At 34.6% G+C, this 16,732-nt stretch overlaps 3 protein-coding genes across 4 annotated transcripts; 2 read left to right on the top strand and 1 right to left on the bottom strand.

Annotated features, from left to right (window-relative positions):
* Positions 1-2,258: 2,258 nt before the first annotated feature.
* Positions 2,259-5,390, top strand: LOC310737186 (L-threonyl-[L-threonyl-carrier protein] 4-chlorinase). The gene is made up of 7 exons (XM_083561392.1): positions 2,259-2,395; positions 3,017-3,290; positions 3,638-3,914; positions 4,006-4,097; positions 4,388-4,527; positions 4,690-4,794; positions 4,888-5,390. The coding sequence occupies exons 2-7, from the start codon at positions 3,161-3,163 to the stop codon at positions 4,978-4,980; spliced, it is 837 nt and encodes a 278-aa protein (XP_083417518.1). The 5' UTR covers positions 2,259-2,395; positions 3,017-3,160; the 3' UTR covers positions 4,981-5,390.
* Positions 5,391-6,986: 1,596 nt separating this feature from the next.
* Positions 6,987-8,867, bottom strand: LOC310736298 (glutamine amidotransferase-like class 1 domain-containing protein 3, mitochondrial). 2 transcript variants are annotated; one of them, XM_083559719.1, is made up of 6 exons: positions 8,849-8,867; positions 8,764-8,804; positions 8,105-8,217; positions 7,793-7,964; positions 7,460-7,661; positions 6,987-7,380 (listed from the first exon to the last, which is right to left on the bottom strand). In XM_083559719.1, the coding sequence occupies exons 3-6, from the start codon at positions 8,210-8,212 to the stop codon at positions 7,188-7,190; spliced, it is 675 nt and encodes a 224-aa protein (XP_083415845.1). In that variant the 5' UTR covers positions 8,213-8,217; positions 8,764-8,804; positions 8,849-8,867; the 3' UTR covers positions 6,987-7,187. The 2 variants fall into 2 exon arrangements, with proteins under 2 accessions (XP_083415845.1, XP_083415846.1); XM_083559720.1 differs by lacking the exon at positions 8,764-8,804 and having other exon boundaries at positions 8,814-8,859.
* A 935-nt stretch (positions 8,868-9,802) lies between these two features.
* Positions 9,803-16,068, top strand: LOC310737389 (uncharacterized protein). Its single transcript, XM_083561696.1, has 9 exons — positions 9,803-9,910; positions 10,379-10,492; positions 10,861-12,543; positions 12,632-12,731; positions 13,291-13,439; positions 13,548-13,660; positions 13,878-13,967; positions 14,049-14,171; positions 14,476-16,068. The coding sequence occupies exons 1-9, from the start codon at positions 9,844-9,846 to the stop codon at positions 14,689-14,691; spliced, it is 2,655 nt and encodes an 884-aa protein (XP_083417822.1). The 5' UTR covers positions 9,803-9,843; the 3' UTR covers positions 14,692-16,068.
* The last annotated feature ends 664 nt before the right edge of the window (positions 16,069-16,732 follow it).

Raw genomic sequence — 16,732 nt, 5'->3', positions numbered from 1 at the left:
CAATTAGTTTGTCAGATCTTTTAGATCTTATCTAGTGAAACCCAACACAATTTCATAATCTTTCATTGACTTGTCACTGAGGTTATGCTCTGTATGGAACAATGCAGTGGTAACATGTGAATAATCTGTAAAATCTTACACAAATAGTCTACTGAAATGATGTGTGAGCTACTGTTACATTTGTATCATGGCCAAACAAAAAACTATATTTGGAGAGGTTTTCTATGCAATCAAAGATGCCCGTGGTGTCTTTTTTGATCAGGTAAGAATCACACAGCACACAGAATGGCGCATATATTCTTTTTTAATTTAATGCAGATAACAGACAAGTGTATATATATACATATATATATATATATATATATATATATATATATATATATATATATATATATATATATATATATATATATATATATATACAAACACACTGGAAAAACCTAAGCTAAAACCTTTTCTGATTGGGTAAGAAGACATGGTAGCCAGAGATGTGTGAGCCCAAATAAAGACATCTCTGGCTACCATGTCTTCTTACCCAATCAGAAAAGAACAAACAATAGAACAAACAACATAGGAATGTGTTTAGAGAACTAGTGTGAGGTCCATTTTAATATTAACAGCTAACTTTTATGGCAAAAATAGGTTAATTTTTTACTTTTTAAGTTAACCAGCTTCCTTGTTACAATGTCAATTGTGAAAAGCGCTATAGAAATGAACGTGAACTTGAACTTTAAACAATGAAAAACATGCTAGGTTATTGAACTGTCATCGAAAGCAAAGACATATAGAACAAACTTCTAAGTTTTTTCCCCTAATAAACAACACGTACACTTTTCTTGAAAGCTTGCTTTCTTGTGACTTGTCACTGACTTGACTTGTCATTTGCTTGTCATTGAGGTTATGCACTGTATGGAACAATGCAGTGGTAAAAGGAATAATCTGTAAAATCCTACACAAACTACTGAAATAATGTGTGAGCTACTGTTACATTTGCATCATGCCTGAACATAAAATGTATATTTGGAAAGGTTGCCCATGTGATCTATGTTGCCCATAGTGTCTTCTCTGATCTAAACCTAAACTATGACATTTCCTGATACGGTTAGAAGTCATTGTTTGCTAGGTTATTGTCATCGAAAACAAAGACATATGAAACAAACTTCCCTGTTTTTCCCCTGAATAACAATATGTACACTTTTCTTGAAAGCTTGCTTCCTTGTGCAATATAAAGTCCCTTGAGTCATTCCTTTCTTAACCAAGCATTGACCAGAAAAATGGTGAAGTCATACCTATTGTGTGTATCCACTTTAATTCAACCAAAGTGCAATCACTTCAAGTTCATTTTGATTTATATGTATTGTTGTCAGTGAACATTGATACACTGCAAAAGCTCATTATATGTTAATATCACATTCCTTGTAATAATACAGTGATGACTTGTGTATAACGATAAGCTATTATATAGTGAATAAATGGAGTTTTTAACTATGTACATATACAACATTTAAGTGTTGCAAAAGCAGAATTAGGAACAAGTGTTAAATACATTTTACATATTTATTTATGTATTTGTTTGTTTTTATTTGTTTATTCGCTTGTTTGTTATTGTTGCAGATGCTGTTTTATCAATTCACAAATAAAATGGCATTTCATCCATTTAATCAAGTGAAAGAGCAAGATAGTGTTGATCAGATATGTGCTGTTGCTGTAATTTTGCATTACATTTTATGAACATAATTTTTACTGTCATTTTAATTCATCTTTAAGAGCACTTTTCTATTAGACAGTGACATAGATAGTGTCAAAAGAAATGCAGCATGTGACAAGAGTTTGACAAAAGACACATGACTGATAGTCACATGACATACACTGAGAAATTCCAAAATCTGGCATGTCAATCAGACTTCATCTGTCATTTTATGATTTAGATTTCCAGAAATCTGTCATTATAAGTGGTTAACTTTTACAAAACAGTCTGTAGATGGCACCATAGAACACCTGTCTGTTCTGAAGTGGTTATTTTTAGTTTGTTTTGTTTAATAGATGCTACGTGCAGTTAGTCCTGATTCTCTGAAAACCTGAACACTTCTTTCTTTTCAGAGTTGTTTATAACAGGAAATGCCGCTTTGAAAATCCGTTCAGTTTCTCACTTCCCTCTAATTTTCCACCCCCTAACTCTACCTCTACAGAATAAAAAAAAAATGATGTCATATTTGACAAACACCCATTAAACATGAATAGAGATTAAAATTGAATGCTTTTTGGCATGGACCCAAAACTACTGTGACGTTTCAATGCAGGAAATTCCTGATTTTTTTACAGCGTATGTATATAAGACTGAGGAGTTCTGCAGTTGACAGCAAGTTCCAGCTGAGACATCAGCCAGTCTTACCAGGTAGTAGAGCTTTGCTTTCTAAATCTTCCCTCTGTGGTGATATGACTAAATATTGTAAACAATATATTGTTTATCCTTTTGGTCTGCACTGCATTGCTTTTCACTTTAAATTATAGTCACTTATGTGCCTCTTTTAATGTCAAAAATTGTGACCGTTATTATAAAAAGTTAGCATTTATTTACAAAGGACAGTCATTTAGTCTTATGTATTTAAACTAGCATGAGATTGCTCCTATAACAATCTGATATAAAAGGTATTTTGTGGAACTTTTTTCTTTTCTACAACACAGTGCCATGGATTGTACCAGTGTTGAAGAAGCCAGTGGTTCTCCACCCATTTGAGCAATATTAAAGTATTTTCCCATTAAGCTACTCAGTAGGAACAGGTTTTGGCAACCAAAGACTTCTGTGGCACTGCATAAACAGTCAAGAATAAATTTGCTCTGAAAGTGGGGTGAACAAAATGTCTTGGTCAGGGTTTGTTAAAAGTTTTTCTTGCTCTTTATTTCTCTATTAATGCTCTCTCTCTCTCTCTCTCTCTCTCTCTCTCTCTCTCTCTCTCTCTCTCTCTCTCTTTCTCTCTCTCTCTCTCTCTCTCTCTCTCTCTTTATCACTCTTTAGAGGCCTACACTGAATAAAAGCAGACTTTTCCATCATCAAAACAGACATATCTCTACAATCTTCAAGCCCTTGAGGAACAGAAATTAAGCAAAAGGCTTATATCAACCTCTGAACAAGGAAAGAACTTCACAATCATCTACAATCATGGGAATCGAGAAAGCAAAAGTTCAGACTCTGTATGAGAAACAGGGCTATGTGACCAGCATTCCTATACTCAGCCCCGAGGAGCTGCATGAAGCCAGAGATGCCTTTGCTGAGCTGGAGAGAAAATTAGGTGAGTCCATAATTTTACTTCTGTGGGCAAACAAAAATGAAGATAATTATATAATTATAATAATGACTTTAATTTAAACTAAATTAGGTTTTTTTTTTATTATTATTTCTACTGTTATAAGTATTTTAATGCCGCCTGTTTTCAATAAAAAATAAACAGCATTAAGTAATTAGCATTAAGTAATTTGTGGAATAACCGATTCACAAGAATTTTTTTTTGCTCCAATGCCAATGATAACTGGATCTCACAATGACACTAGATATTTTAGTCTCCATGTTGTTCTCCTCATTAAATATCATAGCTGCACATTTCCTTTGATAAACTATTTACTCTACATTTCATTTTAGGTGAGGATTACACTTCATACAGCTTGCACAATGTCCATATGAAGTATGACTGGGTAATGGCACTAACCAAACACCCAAGAGTTCTTGAAGTGATCACTGCAGTCCTGGGTCCTGATGTTCTCCTGCTGGACTCACGCTTCATCTGCAAATACCCAGTCTCAAGCAAGACTCAAGAGAGAAAAGATATCATTCCACAAAACCAAGAGAATGAAGGTCAGAAGAACAAATCTGATAAAGAAAATGAGCTTCCGTATGTGGCCTGGCATCAGGATATGAAGTAGGTGATTTTACATGCTTGAGTAGAATTATTTGCTGTAAAATAAAGCTTGGAACCATGTTTTATTTATGTCTTGTTTGCGTGGGCATAGGTATTGGGGACTTGATGGAGGGCCAGTTGTCTCTGTCTGGCTTGCTTTGGATGACTCCCAGGAAGAAAACGGTGCCCTGCAGGTCATTCCAGGTACATTAGTGCCCCCTAAGAAATTAATATACACCTCTGTTCTTTTTTCAATTTTTTTCCACTCTAAATGTTTTTCTTGCAAGGTCTCTAACTACAGCTATAGCTAAGTCAGTTCAGAAATATACTTTTACCTATGTTTTTATACCTTAATTATCTGCTAAAAATAAATGCTTCTTTCCGTCTGACCAAGCATACACTTGAAGTAAAAGCTGCCAGGTAAATACCACTGTAGGAAAGGTATGAATCTTAGGTTGTGTGTTTTTTTTTTTATTATTATTATTATTTACCAGGAAGTCACTGCTCCGGCCTTTTGCCTCATCGCCAAGCAAAGCGTGCAGGCAACATGCTGACTGTTAATCAAGAAATTCCAGAGGAGCTCGTCGAGAAAGAGAAGTCTTTGCTCTGCCCCCTTTTTGCAGGGCAAATGTCTGTAAGCATATACACATGCATTCTTTATATTTTATGACTGAAATAACATAAGGCATTATAAATGACAGAACTTCAGTTATCAGCATATTTTTATCAAATGTTGAATGTATGTCAAGTTTGAATTTCAAGATTCCAAGAAGTTCTGTGATATTGTCATGTGCAGATCCACGATGGACTCCTGGTGCATGCAAGTGATCCCAACACATCAGGAAAGAGGCGATGTGGCTTTGTGATTCGTTATGTTCCTACTGCAGCTTATCCAATTCAGGTGAGAATTTCAGCAAACAGTACACATCGATAATACATTCAGTCTGGTAATACAATCTTCAATATAGTAACATCCTCTTTGCACTCTGGACAGGATCTGGAACGCCCAAGGCAATTCCATGCTACAGTAGTGGTTAGTGGACATGATAAGTATAACCACTTCTCAAGCCAAAAGCCTGTGATTTAACCTGTTAGCATTACCCCTGCTTTTGGTTTACAGTTGAAAATTACCAACCTAAATTTGAATGGAAACATTGACTGGAAAGAGTCTTTGGAAAGAAGACACTTTTGGCTTTACTATTCATCAATCAGAGTTGACAATGCTCCAAAAGATAATAAGTTATATTACCCTGGATATATCTTTTACTGCAATAAATGTGTTTTTATTTTATATATGAAATCAGTCCTGAAGCCATGAAATCGATACTAGAGCTGTGCAGAAAAATTATGCAAATGTGTATAATGTATCTGAAATGTATGAAAATGTTCTGATTTTCCTAATGATATATCAAAAGTCCACAGTGGTTGATAATTTATGTACTGTTTGGTTAAACCTTTATATTACTTGAAATGCCTAATAAATATGAATGTCAGTCACCTGTGTGTATAACATTTCATTGTGTATATACCATTTTACACAGCATTAGAACTTAGGTCACATATCAAAAAGTCTGTGCAAACCTGCACATCACACCCATATGTGGATTTTCCACAAACTTTTGGAAACAGAGTTTAAAAAGTTAGAAGCACACATTTGTCTATGATGTTTCTGCGAACAGTAGGCTAGTGTAGTTTACACTGTACCTTTAACTGAACTAAGAGGCCCAAACCTGATCCTACATAACAATGTCCTGGTGCAAAAAAGAGGTCCATATGGACATGGTTTGACAAGGGTGGAGTGGAAAGCTCAATTGTCCTTCACAGAGCCCTGACCTTTACCTCACTTAACACCTTTGGATGGGAACAGACATGCCAAGAAAGTTACTGGGAGTTTTGGAAAAAAATCAATTGGATCCTTGTGAAATTAAACACACACACACACACACTCACACACATACACATACACATACAGTTAACCAGCCAAATAAATGCCTGTAGTGTTTTGTAGTAGTGGCAGTTGTAATTCGGCATTAAATGTTTATATTAATGTACTTATTTCTATATTATCAGATTATTCTTGCTTTTACTGTAAGTGCTTTAGTAAATCTTTTAGCTAATTAGAGGATTTTTCAACATGAGAGGAAATACAGGAAATGGACATTGCTCTTTCTCAGTTGCATGACAGAGAAGAGGGTAGTAAGGCAACAATTGCTCATAGCTACATATTTAACAAACTTTTCAAATGAGATTTCACCACATTTAATGTAACTATAATTAGCTATATTAACTATAATTAGCTAAAAAGCATGATGTACTGTTTATTATTATTTTTAAGGCAGATCTCTGAGAAAAAGAGTAATGAGCCAACATGGAATATAGAGTAAATGATCAAAGCATCCTTTCAATTATTAATTTTACATTTACATTTATAACTTGTATGGCAGACACCCTTACCCATTTTCTCAGAACAGCACCTTCTATTTATTTTTTTTATAACAATGAACATATGGTTTAATTGACTTTATACATTTTCCAAAGATTTTACCCTACTTAATGATTGAATAATGTACCAATCCCCATAATGCTGTTTAAATGATAACTGTTTGCTTGAATAAACATAAACAGCACAGGGTTTGTTAATGTCATTCATTCGACAATTTTTTTTTTATGTATAGCACTTTTTACCAATAGACATTGTCCCAAAGCACCTTTACAGAGATAACTAGGTTATAAAGTTTTAATTTATATGTTATTGCCTATAAGTTTAGTATCTATAAGTCTGTCCCTAATGAGCCAGTGGCGAAAACGGCAACGAAAAACTCTGTGAGATGGTATTAAGGAGAGAGAAGAACCAGACTGAAAAATTAACCTTATCCTCATTTTGGTGGCACCTGTCATTCACGTATTTATTAATTGAATAAATATTAATAAATATATAATAATATAAAATATTTTTTAAATATTAAAAATAATAAAAAATATTGTAACAACTTTTTGTCTTAATTCTATTTAAAATGTTTGTCTTATTAAATTATTGAATTGAATTTCATATTATACTACATATGCAACTGGAAATGAAAAAGGACACTGATATTTAATATCACACAAACATAGGCTTTATTTGAATGTTTTATTAAATGCACATATCCAAATTGTAAGCACATCATTCAGTTATTATTGTTTGAAACCATTTTTCAGCTAATAAAAAAACACAATGAATACTATGTTCACCATGAATAAAATGGGTCTTTAAATGTGAAATTGAATGTTAAATTAGAGTTTTGAAACGCCAAATTAGGCAAGTTTAAGAACTTCTGTTACCATTACTCCCACTCCATCATACACCTCATGTAACGGGGCATTGCACATGAAAGCACAAGTAGTCACTAGTTTATTTTTCTTATCTACATGCACTTCTCCCACATGCTTATTTACATGCTTAGAGCCCAGCTCCACCAGTGTCTTAGCTGTACCAGCATATGGCCATCTGCAAAGGTAACAAAAACATTATTATTGCAGTTTACATATGTCCAATTATTATGTCAGTTAGTGTGTATTATACTTACTTCTCACACTCTTTGTCATGGCCGACAGTAAGTTCACAGCCAGGAATAGCTTTTGCTGCAAGTACTGGAGAAATGCAGCACATGCCCAGAGGTTTTCCAGCCTGGTGAAAACTTTTGATGACCTTCTCGACCAGGGGCTTCACTGAAAAAGCCTTTCCCTCTGTGGCCCAGTCACTGAGATTCTTAGCTGCTCCAAAGCCTCCTAAACAGAACAGTTAGGACAACCATGAAATAAATTTTCTTAAAAAATTAAGATGCCAGCTATTAATTAAGTATATTTAGGACTGGTATGCTACATTTTTCTGTGGCTACTGCGATATTACTAAGACTGACCTGGAATGATGATAGCATCATGATTAGACACATCAAGCTTTTCCAGGTCAGTGATTTCTCCTCGAGCAATGCGAGCACTCTCCTGCATCACATTGCGTTTGTCTGCCACAGGTTTTCCTTCGCAGTGGTTTACAACATGCATCATCTCAGCATTAGGTGCAAACATCTGGACCTAGAAAGATAATTTATCTATTAAACTCATTAATTATGGCTAATAAAAAACTTAAAACTGCACATGTCCTAGTAAATAAACTAAAATGAATCATACTATATATGAAATACTTAATATGTTTTTGAGGTTGGGTGTGTTACCTTGGCACCAGCCCTACTAAGATGTACCAGTATAGCAGAAGCCTCATGGACCTCAGTTCCATCATAAACTCCACAGCCAGCAAGGATCACTGCTACACGCTTTGCCATTGCACCTGAAAAACACATATAAGATCGAAATTTGCCTCATCTGATGCTGATCCATAAAATAAAAAAAAAGAGTATGGAATATGCTGGTTTATGATCCTAATATGATGCAAATTTGTTACTTATGTCCTATATCAGGATTGTCTCCATAATAATCTTCAATAATCCACACAGAATAAACAAAGCAATTAAATAAGTAATAAAGGTGAACAACGGGTGTCTATGACACAGCATTGTGCTGTATTAAAAATTCAGACACACAAGGAAACCCTTGGGGAGCTTGTTCCAAGTAAACTATAATTACTTCTATCTCCAGGCAACAAACATGCAAGAGAAAGCCATACAGTAAAAGATGTGCAGGATTACAGATCAAGTTATCCAGGAATAAAGGTATCCATCAGGGACACATGAAACCATTCTTGACACTTGCTAAAGATTTATAGCAATCATTAGAATAAAAAACGTTTTAAAGATCTTTATGTTATTAAGTTGTAATTACATTTAAATGCTCATAATATATAAAGTCTCGTTATTGATATGTTTCCTTGCCTTACCTTGTAATAAGGAGATGAATTTCAAGACTGAACTGACGCTTAATCAAGACTGAACTGACGCTTAATCAAGACTGAACTGACGCTTTGTCTCGGTACCACGACAAACCTTAGACGTGCGCAACTCTTTTATATAGGCTCAGTGTGGCCCTGCCCACAGGTGAAGCCACGCCTTTTTAGGAGGTCGCAATTGTGGCTGCCAGGCAGGATGAACAGGCACGTTTACACAGTGAGATCATGCTGAGTCAAGCCCTTCAATATTTTTTCCGTGCTGGTTTTTGGTTACATTTTAATAAAGCAGACAGCATACGAGTGTAACTTACAACAGAAGCCTTTGTTTAACCTCTGTTTTTCCGTCTACATAATTTCCTTCTGCTAAAAGTAAATAGAATTCTCAAATAAGCGCCACCCTCACCGGTACCAGGCAGCAAAGAAAGAATAAAATCTTTTTCATTTTTATTTTATTTACTTTTGGCAGGGTGTTTTATTAAAATAAATGCCCGTTTCCGCCTATGATAATTTGCATAAATGAATCGCCCACTGAGTGACATTATCATTTTATATGCAATTAAATAATACGTAAATTAAATAATATGTACAAGAGTAATATGTAATAAATGTAATATAATATGCACGTTATTGTACGTGACATGCGATCCTTTCACTGATTTTAAGTATAGTGTCTATAAGTGTATCACTAATAAGTAAGCCAGTGTCAAGACAGTGTCCACGGTGGAAAGGAAATTTGGATTGAATAAGAAAGAAAGCTTGAGAGGAACCAGACTTAAATGGAAACCTCATCCTTATCTGGGTAGCACCGAATGTCCATCATTCATTCATTTATTCATTCATTCATTTATTTAGTTAAGTAAGGTGGATTTCCCGCAAACTACTCCGAAAAGCACTCTAGATACTGTTTATTCTTTTTTAATAAAAATAAGTTTTTTTCTTATCCCACTTTACTACAACGCAGTTAGGGACTTTCAGGAAACCTAAGCCGAGTGGGCAGGTCAGAGATGTGACGTCACCCTTCGGACTGCTTATAAGACACAGCGCGCTCACGGATGAGCAGCTCCTGTAATAATGGCAGAATTTTCATCTGATTCCGAATCACTGCATTACTCCATCGGTATTTTGGGCATATCTGGTGGTATGTTTCACCTTTTTTTCCATACCTCAATAATTCGGAAGCAGTGGTTTTTATATATGTATATATAAAAAGGTTGTGTGCGCTAGGCTTTATTTTATAATAAGTTGCTGTAATCGTTCCTCAGTTATTAAAAATGTGTAATCAATCAATAAATACATAAATAAATACATATATTTTCCCTGATTAGCATTGGTGCTGGTAGTTTTATTAGTCTATATATAGCCTAAATCCAAACAGATTTTGTCTGTTTTCTCTGTTTCTTAAAAGCTTTAACTAACTGCTGATTTCTGACTGGTTATATAAGCTTCTTTTTTTTAAGTTTTGAATATTGAATTCAAGTTAAGATTTTAACCAACCTGAATGCCATAAAGTTTACAATAGTCATTCTTGAATGCAAAAAATTATAGAAGGAAAAAAAAATCTTTAGGAGACATCTGATGGGTCATTGCAAATTTTTTTCCAATCAAGGCTCTTTGCTGCTTCTGGTTAATGACTATGCCAGCACGCCTGATAAGGCCTTAATTCCATCTACTGCTCTGGGGATTGAGCTGATCATTATTGCTGCCTTGGTGGCCTATGCAGGTGGGTGCATGAAGGTACTTGTAAAAATATTAGGAACGATGTATTATTTAAAAATTAAGATACATTATATTCTACATGAATCAAAATCAGTATCATTTTATATTATACATTGAAAGCTATATTATATCATATTTACTGTACATATTTATTAACATATTTACTGTATATTTAAATTAAATATGAAATTATATGCAAAATTGATCAAACCAAAAACCGACTCTTTTGATATTGCTTATTTAAATCTTTCAATTGTTTATTCTGTCCTTTACTTGTACCTACATTACTTGTAAACACTGTGTACATCATATTTTTATACCATATCTGCTAGTCTAAGTTCTAAACAGTACTTCTCTTGTCTTGTGTTTTAGGATTTTGTCGAAGTTTGTCCCACAGCTTTCTCTATACCACACTGTGTCTGACTGTGTCAGCTCTGTGGTGTGGATCAGGACTTGTTCATATACTTGCAGGGGAAGGTATAATCAGTAAAGGAAATGGGCTGAAAAATGCCATGGTACCAGGTCTCGCAGCTTTTGCTTTGGCATTGCTAATCATCAGTTTAATTTCTGTTCTACATAAGAAGGTCTTCCTCAGCATTATTTCACTCACCATTTGTTTGGCATGTGCACATGAAATCGCTGGTTTGGCGAATGCAAGCTTTGGCCAGTCAGCCACTGCTGCTTGTTACCTCTTGGTCTGTTTTGTATGTGCCTATTTTGGCAGTGGGCGTCTGCTTTTCTACATCTCACATGGTAAGATTAACCTACCAGGGACAAATTTGCTGCATAAAAGCAGTCAGCAGTCAGCAAAGGGTCAAGAACATAACAATGTAATTGCTGTGGGTTTGGTCATGAACCTGTTGTCAGCCTGTGTGCTAGCTTGTCCACTGCTTAGTGTGGTCCCTAGCCTGTTCTCTGGCCATGTCCCATGGCTTTGGACAGCTGGTGTGTTCCAGCTAGGTGTGTCTGTCCTATCCTACAGAGCCATGGACACCTTGGTAGCAACCTTCTCTGGCTTCACAGCTATATTGAAGTTTTCTGAAGGGTATAGTGTGCTTGTGAGGGACTTAACAAACCAAATGCCGTATTCACCAGTACCTTTCCCCACTGTTTTTGCAGTGCTCTTTTTTGTCCTGGCTTTGTTTAGTTGCACCAGAAGTTTGGTTGATGGCCTATACCTGCTCTTCTTCATGGCTTATGCTATAGCAATTGCTGCACAACCCAGAGGCTTCTATCAAGGCGGCACACAAGGTGTCCAAGCAGCTATATTTGTGGCATCTGCCCTAATGCTTCTGGTAACTCTCTATAACCAGGTTTCTCAAAAAAAGATCCCCACAGGTGAAAGCCTCCTCAAGAATCATCTGGCTCGCAGCAATAAATTTATGCTTCGGACTCAAGACAAAGACCTGCATGCTCCCTATTTAGGATACTCAAAATATGCAGATGCTGAGGTGTTGGGCCATGGTTGTAGTGTGCTGGCAGCTTTTGCTATTACTGCTAGTGTAGCTAATCAGGACCCCTTAGCAGTTCTAATTTTGCCATGGGCTGTAGTTTCAGGTGGTGTCCTGCAGTTGCTATGTGGTTCTGTTGCCTTTGCTCGAGGTAAAACTCTAGAAAGTACCACCTTTATATTCTATGGCATTATGTGGACAGTATGGGGCCTGACACGTTTTGGTGGTCTCTATGGTGATGTCCGTGGGTTCCACCTAGCAGTTGGAATCATCAGCTTCATGGTTTTTAATGTACTTGTGGCTATTGGAGCCCTGTTTCTTAATGTAGCATGGTTTGTCTATGCTGTCACCTTTGAGCTAATTATCATTAGTTTTCTGCTTGACGCATTAGGAGTGCTGCCATATGGCTATGACATTGGTGTGACTATTATCTTTGGTCTGGTTAGTTTCTACTTTTTCTTGGCCAGTATACTGAACTGTACTTTTGAGTTTCTGCACCTTCCTATTGGTGGTCCTCTGATCAAGTTGAAAGGATTTGGTGGAGGCAGGGACAGCTGTCCACACCTATCCTCCAGGAAGGTTTCATCAGTGAAGCAGATTGCAGGTGAGACGTTAATCTCGTTAAACAAGGAATTTAGATTAAATTAGGGTGCAGGTTTAATTTGAAAGACTTTTAAAATATATATTCTTAGACATCATGAAGAATGGAGGAATATGCGGAGTGCCCACCGACACAGTGTATGTGCTTGTGGCAGCTTGCAATCGACCAGAGGCTGTTGAGAAGGCTTATAAGTAAGATCCAATTTTAATGCCTATTCCAAATTATTATTAAATTTTCCAATCTGATTGGTTACAAGTTGTTGATACATTTGCTATGTATGTAAATGTGTATGCCCTTACAAGTAATTCAGGTTCTTACTATAAATTTATGAGTTTGTTCTTACTAGCTATGACCTAACAGCTAATTCAGAAGGCTCTGTTCAACTAATATTAAAATTAAATTCATTAACTAGTAATCAAATAGATTATTTAAAATATGTATTCAAGTTAGTAATAGATATTTATGCATACATTTAAAATTGGAATCATTGACAAATTGTGGTTATAAAACACACCAGTACTTGCTTATCAGAAAATAATCCATTTCAGAGTAATAATAATAACCTTGCTTTATGTCACAGCACACCTTTTGTAATTATTTTCCTACAACAAAGCACCCCATAGGGTTTTATTTCTAATCTACATTATATAAATAATGATAAAGACATATTTAAATCTGTAACAATGGTTGAATAGCTTTATAGCAAATCTATGTATATTTTATTTTAATCATGTTTATTTGTATATGCAGGGTGAAGAAACAGGCTCAAGAGCGTCCAATGTCATTATGGCTCTCTTCTATTAAACAGTTGCACCAAGTTAAAAAACAGATCAATCCACTGCTCTGGGACTTCATGGAGGTAGCTTGGCCTTCATCCATCAGCCTGGTCATTCCCAGGGGTTTGTTACTTTACATTCTTCAGAGATGTCAGCACATTCTATTACAAACTAACACCCTTCGTGCATTATCACACACGGGCCAAAATGCAATGTTGCTTTGTTCCTTAGCACCATGGATGGAATTTTTTGGTTTGAATGATTCATCAAAATATATCGGCACACCACAAAGCATAGCCATCAGAAACCCAGACTGCACTGTTGTAAACCATCTAATTAGCTTGGTAGGTCATTTTATTTTTTTATATTTTCTATTTTGCTTGAATTAGCTATTTTGCCTCATAAATATTATAATCTCTCTAATACGTTGAAATTCCAATCGCTGAACAATGGAGTTGTGTTATCATTTCAAATATTCAGTAAAAATTTGTTTAATAAAGAGACCAGTTTAACTGATGTCATAAAATATATATTAAATGCCTTTTACAATTTGCCCTGTAGGTGGGCCCAATTGCTGTTACATCAGCAAATCCAACAGGTGAAGCAGACACCACCCATCATAACCAGGTGTATGCAAAGTTGGGTGACAAGGTACATCTTAGTGTTTTTAAAGAAGAAGTGTTTATGTCATATATACAGTATAACCACAAGGAATATTATTTCTGTACATAGGTTGATGGCGTGTTATGTGATGGGCCTTCACCAGAGAATATTGCTTCCACTGTAGTGGACTGCACCAAAATCGAGAGTGGCCAAATTGGCTTTTTTAGAGTCGGCCTTATTCCTAAATCAAAGGTAACACTTTTATGCACTCCTCTGCAGATAATGTAAATAAAAGATAATCCATGGCTTGGTGTGCATTACTAAATTGTAATGAATAGCGCATGAGGCACAGAATTTCTTGCAGTGAAAAGCCAACCAAATGTATACATTTAATTGTAACTGTATGTTATTATGGTTACAATTAATTATAAGGCAACACATTAAAATATATACCTAACATAAACAGACAAAACTACCTGTGCTTTAAACAGTTTGAAGAAATTACATAATCAGACTGAACATGGTATTTCATCATTCTTTTTTTTCTTTTTTTTAGGTTCTGCAGCTATTTGAGGAAATTCAGAAAAAACATCAGCATGGCCACTTGAATGATGCCTATGAGACAGACATCACTGAACCTCATGGGGACAGCACAGAATCTCAAACAGGTTTTGAAACAGATTCAGGTTTAAGTCAGCCAACCCCTGCGGACTCGTTGAGTTCACTAGACCTCAGCCAACACAGCATCAACGATGACGAAGATGAATTATAAAGATGGACTCTGTCTATTGACAGCTTTAAATGTGTTAATAGTAAACCTGTAAATAATACATAATCAATTGTACCATTATACAATACATTGTTTATACAACAACAGAAAATGAAATGAGAATAAATGTATGGGATGGAAAGTAATCAAGTAAAATGACACAATATTATCACTAATATATATAGAGATGTTTATTGTTTATATGTTTTTTATTATTATTATTAATATAAAACAATATAAAGAAAATATCACACAATATATGCAACTGTACAAAATTCCTTTTGCACACAAGGCATTACATTAGTCACCAAGCACAACTGCCAAAATACAATCAGAGCTCTGGGTTATTCTGTAATTTTATTCAAAGCCTTGAGAGATTTTATTGAAACAAGTAGCCATTTATTCTTGTATATAGAATATAATTTCAGTATATTATTTTATTCTTGGCCCTTGTAATTTGTCTTTTTTACTCATTTGCATTTATTATTGTACTTTTAAAATATAAATGAAATATTTGTATTTATTTATGCTACTGATTAAATGCAGATCACAGTAGGACAGATTTACTGTCATTCTATCCTGTGTGATATTACTCTACAATAAAACATTACATTAGTAGTTAGTAGTAAAGAATTATGAAGTTTTATCTGGGTGAAGATTTTAGGTGAATTTCTGCTTTGAATGATGTACTATATAATTTCACATTCCAGCAAGTACAACTATAACAATAGCTACAGTAATAAAACTGTAACAATTGTTTAAATTCTATTTACAAGTCAATAAAGTATTACTTACCTTATTACTTATTATGCAAATATTAAGGATTTTTGCTAATAGATTTATGCATATTAACCAAAGCAGATAGATTATTTATTTTTATTCTCCCCAATTACAGAAATCCCCCGTTTATCTATACAGTATATACTACTTAAGAACTGCTGCTGTATTCATAAAGAGTGCTCTAAACCTATCCTAGCATCCTTTCCACAATAAGTTTATACTGGACAACTTCTGGAAGTGAACTTTTTGCCTTTACTTGTCTACAAATATATTCTGAAATGGTTTATAATCACATTATTCAATGTAAACCAGGATTTGTTTATGGTTCTTTCCAAAGGATCTGCTTCATGTCATGCAAATGTAACCTATTAGATGTCATTAGCGATCTGGATTTGTGTGGCTTTGTGATCTTATCTATTATAAAATAACTTTTTTTTTTTTTTTTGGTCAGTTATTTGTAGAGGAATACCAGATCTTTAAATAATGGCTAAAAATAATAGTTCCTCAGAAAAGGTGGCATACTATATAAAATAAACAATTGTTTCACTGACTCTGTGATGTATGCAAATAAATTACAAGGTGAATGAATCATATTAATAATGTAAGACTTTTCTTGTGTATAATCATCTCTTAATGCTATTTATAGAACACAGCAAACATACAAAAATAGATCATCATTATCAAGATATTACTTAAAATTCCCATTTCTACAACTACAACAAAAATCTAATACAATCAATCAATACAATCAAAAATAAACACACTTGAATAGGTTTAGCAGTTTACAAATGATTGTCTTAAATAAATATTTCTATTGCATTAGATTTGTGTTTTGTTTTGTATTTTAAGACAAATTTTTCTTGCGTGAATGGGTGTGAATAAGTAATTGTTTTCAATGTCAGGAAAGTCCCCTAGGTGCCCACAGTGGGAAAATACTACTAGTACTGGGGTTTTAATATGTTATAGGTCATTTAATATCTTCTATTTTGTAATAATTATCTAACAAGGGTTCCATAGTAACTTCAACAGACCCATTGTCAGAAAGTTATTGAGACAGATGAAGTTGCATTTCAAACTTTCTAATGACAACAATCCAAACAAATCCAAATTCTGCAAGCTCAATTTAGAGAAAAAAATAAGGAAAAATAAAGAAAGAAAAAAAGCTTTAATACGGGAGCCATATTTGAAAATATTTGCTAAGGAAAAAAGAGATGTATGCAAACAGTTGAAAACCAAGGCAACAAGCATAGACAGTCTTGGTAAA

The sequence above is a fragment of the Silurus aristotelis genome (genome assembly GCF_946808225.1).
Source record: "Silurus aristotelis genome assembly, chromosome: 14".
Classification (NCBI taxonomy): Eukaryota; Metazoa; Chordata; class Actinopteri; order Siluriformes; family Siluridae; genus Silurus; species Silurus aristotelis.
This window is presented reverse-complemented; position numbering and strand designations above follow the sequence as displayed.

Bases quoted from the DNA above. Each gene is read 5' to 3' on its own strand.
- LOC310737186 (XM_083561392.1), top strand. From the start codon at position 3,161: ATGGGAATCGAGAAAGCAAAAGTTCAGACTCTGTATGAGAAACAGGGC. The intron at 3,291-3,637 runs GTGAGTCCATAA...ATTTCATTTTAG, and splicing joins TGAGCTGGAGAGAAAATTAG to GTGAGGATTACACTTCATAC. The intron at 4,098-4,387 runs GTACATTAGTGC...ATTATTTACCAG, and splicing joins TGCCCTGCAGGTCATTCCAG to GAAGTCACTGCTCCGGCCTT.
- LOC310736298 (XM_083559719.1), bottom strand. From the start codon at position 8,212: ATGGCAAAGCGTGTAGCAGTGATCCTTGCTGGCTGTGGAGTTTATGAT. The intron at 7,662-7,792 runs GTCAGTCTTAGT...TGTTCTGTTTAG, and splicing joins TGATGCTATCATCATTCCAG to GAGGCTTTGGAGCAGCTAAG. The intron at 7,381-7,459 runs GTAAGTATAATA...TTACCTTTGCAG, and splicing joins CATGACAAAGAGTGTGAGAA to ATGGCCATATGCTGGTACAG.
- LOC310737389 (XM_083561696.1), top strand. From the start codon at position 9,844: ATGGCAGAATTTTCATCTGATTCCGAATCACTGCATTACTCCATCGGT. The intron at 12,544-12,631 runs GTGAGACGTTAA...ATATATTCTTAG, and splicing joins ATCAGTGAAGCAGATTGCAG to ACATCATGAAGAATGGAGGA. The intron at 12,732-13,290 runs GTAAGATCCAAT...TTGTATATGCAG, and splicing joins GCTGTTGAGAAGGCTTATAA to GGTGAAGAAACAGGCTCAAG.